Source organism: Onthophagus taurus, unplaced genomic scaffold, assembly GCF_036711975.1.
Source record: "Onthophagus taurus isolate NC unplaced genomic scaffold, IU_Otau_3.0 ScKx7SY_15, whole genome shotgun sequence".
Classification (NCBI taxonomy): Eukaryota; Metazoa; Arthropoda; class Insecta; order Coleoptera; family Scarabaeidae; genus Onthophagus; species Onthophagus taurus.
Genome location: NW_027248940.1, coordinates 1503471 through 1512633, shown reverse-complemented (window position 1 = coordinate 1512633; position 9163 = coordinate 1503471). Strand labels below are relative to the sequence as shown.

Sequence of the window (9163 nt, the reverse complement as noted above, 5' to 3'; positions counted from 1 at the left end):
GTTTCTCTCGCAATGTTAGGTATTTTCTCATTTCTTAAAGTATTAATATATCCTAATGTTGGAAATATATCAGGAGAAAAAAAATAAAATCCTTTACAAAAGAGTCCCCAATCAAGAGTGTTATCTTCAATTGCCTTGTATTCATTAATTCTTAATGTGCCGATTATATGTGTACAAACCAACATTTCCATTCTTATTCTTATCTTGGGGTCGGAACACGAATAAGATGAATCATAAAAGGGGAACTTATTTTTTTTATTCTTATTTCTTTTCCCCCGATTCCTTTTCTTTTTTAAATTTGAATTAGTACCAATAATTCCTTCAGGTTTTTGATTGTCTTCACATTGTATGCGAACCGCTCTAACTTTAAGTTCTTCTTTGCTTAACGGAGGTAATTGATATCTTTCGTATTCCTCATCTAAATCACTTTCCCCACTATCACTACTATCACTTTCATTGTAACTTTCTTCATCGTCCGATATTCTACGATGATTATTGAAATACTTTACGATTTGAAGGTCGGTTAATTTGGTCATGATGCTTCGTTTTGAACCGTATTCATTTATTATTTCACATTTAATAGTTTAAATCTTTTGTTTGATAACAACTTATCTTATTAATATATTGATATTTGTTTGAAAAGTTTAGATTAGAATTTATAATTTTCTTTTTTTGTTTTGGGGAATTAATAAAAGTAATGCAAATATAGATAATTTTATTTTTATCATTTTGTGTTAATAGGAGATTACGATAATGCTCAAGATGCTCAACGATAACAAAATTTTGAGTTTTAATCATTTAAGTTGTTTTATGCTATTCAAACAATATAACATAGTTTTTGAACATATTTAAATTGTACCTTATTATAATAAATAATAATACCACAATAATCAATAATAAGAAGTCAATATCCTGCAAAATATCCAAAGTTTCCTTTCAACTTCAGCTTCATTTAATGAAAATAAAAGAGAAAAAGATTTTGAAAATGACAATTTGGTTCTAGGCAACTTATCTTTTTCGAACTGCTCCATTGTGTTCAATATTTGTAAAAATAATGATAAATAAATAAAAAGAATTTTTGTTAATTTTGTTCATCTTTGTTTTTTTTAAGAATATAACGAATTAAGTTGTGTCCTCAAGGATTAATAAGTAAACAAATGATATGGCAACTTTACGATACTTGTAACCATGAATACAATGCCATCTTACTTGTTAGTGAAAAAAGGTAAATTAAATATCATTTTTTTTTAATCATATTTATGGGTCATGTTGCAAATAAATTAAATAAAAATACACGTTAGGCAACCAAGGTTGCACGAACGCAAAAAACAGTTGGCAACATCGATTTTAGTTAAGTTTAAGATATACACAGTCATGCTTATTCTCCTTGTAAGAACTAGATGCTAGTTGCAATAGAAAACCGCTATCAAGTACAAACGGTCAAAGTGTGTGATATAAAACCTGAAAACCTTCCTGTCCCACTGCGAACAACAGGTTATGGGCCCAGACAACGGAAAATAGCTCGGGATAACGGAAGAAATAAGAAAAAAGAAGGAGTCACCGGAAAAAGTTCCAGAAACATCGACGCGGTAAACGGCAGCCATTATACCACGCGTTTCGAAAGAAAAGGACGGTTATAAAAATAAAACAAAACGGACAGTAAGACACTCTCTCGATTAAAATAAAAACGAATAATAAACGCGAGTTAAAAAAATAAATAAAAATGACACAAACAAACGAGTTCAGTAACATAGAAACGCTAAAAGGGGCTGAAAATTATGATTTATGGAGCTTCCAAGTGCACATTTTTTTTAAAGCTAAAGGTTTATTCGACATTGTAAATGGAAAAACAAAACGTCCCGATGAAGAAAAGGCAGAAGTCGAATGGGAACAAAAAGATGCACTGGCCCAAAAAATAATAATCACAACGATTGAAAAGCAACTGATAATATACCTATTAAATTGCAAAACATCACACGAAATGGTAGAAAGATTATCCGCGACATACCAACGAAATACAGAAGACCTCAAATACAGGTTATTGCAAGAATTCTATCAATTTCAATTCAAAAAAGAGCTAGACATAGGATCGAACATAGCTCAAATAGAAAACATAGTTCACAAACTGAGAAGCTTAAAACAAGAAGTAACCGATGAGATAAAAATGACAAAATTGTTATCAGTTCTACCCGACGAGTACAAATATTTTACAAAAATGTACAAAAATGAAAAAACAGTTGAAAAGCTAACCGGAAGACTCTTAACCGAGGAAATGAGAATGAAAAAAGAAAACATGACTGAACATGTAGCGTTTAAAGGCGAACAAAAACGGAAAGACTATCGAAATCAACAAAAGAAATCAAACGAGAAACCAACCGGAGACAAAACGTGTTTCAAATGTGGTAAAATAGGCCACTTCGCAAGAAACTGCAGAGAAAAAACAGGATGTAACATTTGCAAGAAGGAAAATCACACTGAAAAGCAATCAGGAACAAAAAACAAACAGAAGGTAAAGTAAGTTTCCTAGCTACCGGAAATAAAAAAGACAATGCACATGAATGGGTTTTGGATTCTGGCGCCTCGGCACATATGACTAACAATAAAGAAATACTCATAAAAACAGAGAAAGTAGATGAGAATATAGGAACAGCGAAAAGGAACCAAACAATTAAAGCAGAAGTTGTAGGAGAGGTTGACACAAAGAATTGTCACTTAAAGGATGTTGTATACATACCCGAACTGGAAAAAAACTTGTTATCAGTAGCGAAAATAACAAAAAATGGAGGTGAAGTAGTATTTAAAAACGAAGACGTGGAAATCCATAAAAACGGGAAAAGGATACTGACAGGTAATAAAAATCAAAACGGACTCTACGTAGTAACTCTGGGAGAAAACAAAAACACAAAACACACAATGATAACAGAACAGGAAGAAACCATGAATCTACATAGAAAACTGGGGCATCCAAGCTACGAGGTAATGAAGAAAATACCACATACTACGGAAGGATGCAAAATAAATAATAAAGCACTACTTGAAATGAAAAATGTAATCTGCGAAATATGTGCAAAATCAAAGTTATGCAGAAGATCATTCGGAGAAGAAAGAACAAGAGCAACAAAACCACTAGAAATCGTACACACAGACGTTTGCGGACCATTAGAACCAGCAAGCTGGGACGAGATGAAATATTTTGTTACTTTCTTAGACGACTACACACACTATGTAGAGGTACATCCGATTAAAACAAAAGATGAAGCTACGGAAATCTTAAAAGAATTCGTAAAAAGGAGTGAAACGAAGCTCGAGAGAAAAGTGAAAACAATAAGATGCGATAACGGCAAAGAGTACGCAAATAATAACATTCAGATATGGTGCAAAAAGAGAGGCACAACGATCGACTTTACGATACCATATACTCCACAATTAAATGGGAAGGCCGAACGACTAAACAGAACTATTATGGAGAAGAATTTTTGGGGTGAAGCCGTTCGAGTTAGCGCATACCTACTGAATAGAACACCTACAACAACGACAGGAAAAACGCCATTTGAGTTATGGAACGGGTTAAAACCCAACATAAAACATTTACAAATCTTTGGAACACACGCACGCGTAAAAACACTCGGACATCTAAAGAAACTGGACGAGAGAAGCCAGAGAATGGTATTCGTGGGATACTCAAATAACGGACTCAGATTCTTTGACGAAGGAAAACGAAAGATAATAATATCGAGAGACGCAATCTTCGAGAATAAAAAAGTAAAAGTTCTAATAGAGGACACATCAGATGAAGAGAAGGACGAAGGCAAAATTAACAGAAAGGAGGAAAAAAAGATCAGAGAAGAGGAAGAAAATAATAACGAAAACGTTGAAACCACTGAAACGGGGGCAGAGGAGCCCAAGGAAGAAGAAGAGAAAACAAACGGAAGACCACAGAGATCAAGACGCCCACCAACAAAACTAAGAGATTACGCGTATCTAAATTACGAAGAAGCGCTGAAAGACGAAGACCGAGAGGAATGGAAGAAGGCAATACAAGAAGAGAAACATTCCTTAGATCAGAACGAAGTATGGGAACTGGTAGACGAAAAGGAAATAAAAGACGATCAAAAAATACTAACAAACAGATGGACGTTTAATAATAATAATAATAATAAACTTTATTGCCCAACAGCGCACCATATTAAGGGCAAAATACAAAAAATATACAAATTATTACAAATTGTATTATAATTATTAAAAATGCAATGTTTATTCTAGCTTACAACTATCGTTCATGTTCGTGATCATATGTATTATCGGCGCCCTTTTTTTGACATTTGTTCTGCATAAAGGTGGATAAAAATACAAATGGGACCGAGAATTTATGCGCGGCACCACTATATTCACTCGCGACAACAACCACGCACAGTCGATCTCACCACACATCAACTTTTGCAAGAACGAGGCACTTTGGACCATTCTTCTATCCTGCAGAGAAGGAAGCTTGTGGCGATGCAGTAGATCTAAGTAGTTCACTCCTTTAGGCGGATATTGACCATCCATACGATATGACAAAAATTTGAGAAATCGACGCTGGACTTTCTCAACCATTAGCTGTTGTGACGTGTAAATAGGGTACCATATTACAGAGGCATACTGGAGGCGAGAGATCACCAGAGCCATAAATAGCGTTTTCAGGGTACCAAAATCAGCAAATCGACCCATGATCCTCAGTATGAAACCCAAAGTTCTCCAAGCCTGAGAGCACATCTCCTCAATATAGGGCAAGAAAGAAAGTTCTGAGTCAAACAGCACTCCCAGATCCTTCACCGTAGAGACCCTTGTTAGAGGTATGGAAGCCGCAATATAAGCTGTGTCGATTTTATTTAACTTCTTTGTAAATGATATATAAGTACATTTCCTGACACTTAAAGAAAGGGCATTGAAATTGCACCACTTCTGAATAATGTCCAGGTTGTTCTGCAGCATCCTAGAGTCATCCAATGATCTGACCTCCACAAAAATTTTCAAATCATCAGCATAAGCAAGCACTGGACAGGTAAACGAGTCTAATAAATCGTTTATATATAGAACAAATAGCAGCGGTCCCAGATTGGATCCTTGAGGAACTCCAGATGTAGGCGAGTAGCCGTCGGAATAAAATCCATTGTAAAAAACACGACATACTCTATCAGCAAGGTACGATTTCATCAAATTTAATGAATTAGAAGACATACCAAAATAGCTCAATTTCTGTAGCAACATACTGTGATCAATGCGATCGAAGGCCTTCTCAAAATCGGTATAAACTACGTCGACTTGTCCACCAACATCCATTACCTCTGCGACGTACTGGGTAAGACAACATAAATTAGTTATTGTCGAGCGTTTAGGCACAAAACCATGTTGGTGAGGCGATACATATGATTGTGTGTGACGATAAATTGTATTAAAAATTATCTGCTCATATACCTTTGCAAAATTAGATAGAATAGCAATTGGTCTATAGTTGGTTACCAAGGACTTGTCACCTTTTTTAAATACGGGCGTGATTCTAGCTGACTTCCATCTCTGAGGGAAAATCGAAGCAGTTATAGAGCGATTAATAATGTACATCAACGGTTTAGCCAACGCAAATCGTACATCACGTACCAGAAAACTAGGTATTTGGTCTTCACCCGCTGTGAGTTTGGAGCTAAAACCCCTCATTACAGCAATTATCTCCTCCTCGGTTACCTGATGGATATTAAACATTGGCAACGTGGGAACTGCGTCAGTAAAATCCCTGGAATAAAAGAGGACGGAACATACAAGGCTAGATTGGTAGTGAGAGGTTTCGAACAAGAACTAAACGACTTAATAGACGAAGTATTTAGCCCTGTAATAAGCTCAAGTGCCACTAGAACATTACTTGCACTAGCAGCAGCTCAGTCAAGCCACCTAACGAAATTCGACATAAAGACAGCTTTTCTTTATGGAACATTGGATGAAGAAATCTACATGAGAATACCACAAGGCTACGAAGAAAGTGAAGGGAAAGTATGTAAACTTAAAAAAGCTCCGTACGGGCTCAGACAGGCACCAATGAAATGGAACGCAACATTCACGAAAACACTGAATAAGATGGGACTAGAACAATTGAAATCAGAACAATGCATATTCAAGAACGCGGACGGAACGATAATCGTCGCAATCTACGTAGACGACGGACTAATAATATCAAAAAATAAAAAACCTCATAAAAAAATTAAACGAAAACTTCATAACAAAATCATGGGAAAATCCCAACAGTTTTCTCGGTGTAAATTTAAAAGTGGTGTATATACATGGTGTAATCTACATCAAACTGGACTAATAGAAAAAATATTAAATAAATTTAAAATGAGTGAATCAAAACAGACATATATACCGCTAAACCAAAGTGATTTCAAAAGAAGTGATAAAACTAAAGTCAAAAGCTATCCTTATCAAGAAGCTATCGGCAGCTTACTCTATCTAGCGAATAAGACGCGACCGGACATCAGTTTCGCGGTAAATTTCGTAAGCAGATACGTAAGTGACGTAACAAACAGCGACGTAAATAACGTAAAGAGAATTTTTAAATATCTAAACACTAATAAAACCGACGGAATTAAATATAAAATAAACACGGACTTAAAAAACCTAAAACTGAGTGCATACAGTGATGCAGACTACGCAAACTGTTCACAAACGCGTAAAAGCACTTCTGGCCACATTATAATGTTCAATGGAGGACCTATCAGCTGGAGCGCAAGAAAACAGCCAATAGTTGCACTGTCCACAACAGAGGCGGAGTACATAGCGGCAGCCGAATGCTGCAAGGAAACAATGTACCTAAAAGGGTTGTTGGAAGAGATAACGGGAACAGAATTGGAGACAACACTACACATGGACAACAGAAGCGCAATAAGTTTAGCAAAGAGCGGCGTAATAAGCAAGCGAAGCAAACATATAGATGTTAGATTTCATTATATAAAAGACATTGTAAACGAAAAGAATTATTGTATTTCTATTTACGGGCGGATGTTGCAAATAAATTAAATAAAAATACACGTTAGGCAACCAAGGTTGCCCGAACGCAAAAAACAGTTGGCAACATCGATTTTAGTTAAGTTTAAGATATACACAGTCATGCTTATTCTCCTTGTAAGAACTAGATGCTAGATGCAACAGTAAAACCGCTATCAAGTACAAACGGTCAAAGTGTGTGATATAAAACCCCAAAACCTTCCTGTCCCACTGCGAACAACAGATGGTACAGAAGAAAAGGAGAATACATTGAACTCTTGGACACCAAAAATAATCTGAGAAAACACAAAAGCAATGTTTTGCAACTACCAAAAAAAATCTGTGGCGCACAGCCCAATATTAGAGCCTTGACCTACTCTTAGAGCTTTCGTAACAGTGTCAAAGGGGACGCACCAAGTGCAGTAGCACAGTATAAAGTAAATTACTATATAATGTTATTGACTCTATCTGTAGCAATTGTCCCCTTTTTCGACCGTGTGATCGTTAATCAGCACGGCAACCCCCTTCAAGGAGGAAAGGTACCACCCTTAACGACACCAGAGATTTTCGACTGGTGCCGGGACCGACGGCTTAACGTCCCCTCCGAAGGACGGTGGGAGTGTGGGCTTTTCGGAAAAATGCTTCTACCGGGTTTCGAACCCAGATCACCTGTGCGACAGCCGTATGACTTGCCACTAGGCTATCACGCCTCCCACCGTTCAAATCATTGTTACGAATATCTATAGACTACTATCGATTAGATAAAGTTAGCAATCACTTTATCTAAAGGTGATGAGAGTTATACTTAATAAAATGATTCAAATAAATGTACCGCTCGCTATAGTGTCTTTATTTTACTGATCTACAAAACTAATCTTTTAAAATTTTTTTTTCAGTTCCATGTTATAATAGCTTATGCTGTCAACAAATTGGTAGACCTATTATGATCAATAAGAGTTTCGAGATGTAACAGCTCGTGCTGCCAATAAGTTTGATACTGTTAATGGAAGATTACATATCAAAAAAACTAGATTAGATACTGTTAATGGATGACTTGACGCTTCTAATAGAAGACTAGATGCTGCCGACAGAAGACCAAATACTGATGGCAGAAGACTTGATACTATTTGCAGAAAACTAAACACTGTTAATTTAAGACCAGATATTGCTAGCAAAAAAACTTTGTACTAGTTGTCAAATGCTAGACATTGTTAATTCAAAACCAGATGCTCCCGGCAGAAATCTTGATTATTATTTACGCATCTGAGAGCAAAAAGCAGTATTACTAAGAATAAAATTAGCTACAACTTTCGTTCCAAAAGTTTTTTATAACATGCTCTGTTTCCCGAGTGATACCATTAACAACTTGAAAAGGCAACAAATTCATAAAATTTTCATATTCTTGCATTTTTCTGGAAATTTAGGCATCTAAGAGCAAAAGTGAGAGAGAGCAATATTGCTAAGAATAAAATTAGCTACAACTTTCATTCTAAAAGTTTTTTTATAACATGCTCTGTTTTCCGAATGTTACCATTAACTTGAAAAAGCAACAAATTCATCCAATTTTCATATTTTCGTATTTTTCTCAATATTTATGCATCTAAGAGCTAAAGTGAAAGAGAGCAATATTGCTAAGAATAAAATTAGCTACAACTTTCGTTCTAAAAGTTTTTTTATAACATGCTCTGTTTTCCGAATGTTACCATTAACTTGAAAAAGCAACAAATTCATCCAATTTTCATATTTTCGTATTTTTCTCAATATTTATGCATCTAAGAGCTAAAGTGAAAGAGAGCAATATTGCCAAGAATAAAATTAGCTACAACTTTCGTTCTAAAAGTTTTTTTATACCATGCTCTGTTTTCCGAATGTTACCATTAACTTGAAAAAGCAACAAATTCATCCAATTTTCATATTTTCGTATTTTTCTCAATCTTTATGCATCTAAGAGCTAAAGTGAAACAGAGCAATATTGCTAAGAATAAAATTAGCTACAACTTTCGTTCTAAAAGTTTTTTTATAACATGCTCTGTTTTCCGAATGTTACCATTAACTTGAAAAAGCAACAAATTCATCCAATTTTCATATTTTCGTATTTTTCTCAATCTTTATGCATTTAAGAGCAAAAGTGAAAGAGAGCAATATTGCT

At 35.3% G+C, this 9163-nt stretch overlaps 1 protein-coding gene across 1 annotated transcript; it reads left to right on the top strand.

The window, feature by feature from the left end:
• Positions 1–1723: 1723 nt before the first annotated feature.
• On the top strand, positions 1724–2518 carry LOC139432407 (uncharacterized). Its single transcript, XM_071200928.1, has one exon. The coding sequence runs from the start codon at positions 1724–1726 to the stop codon at positions 2516–2518; it is 795 nt and encodes a 264-aa protein (XP_071057029.1).
• Positions 2519–9163: the final 6645 nt, after the last annotated feature.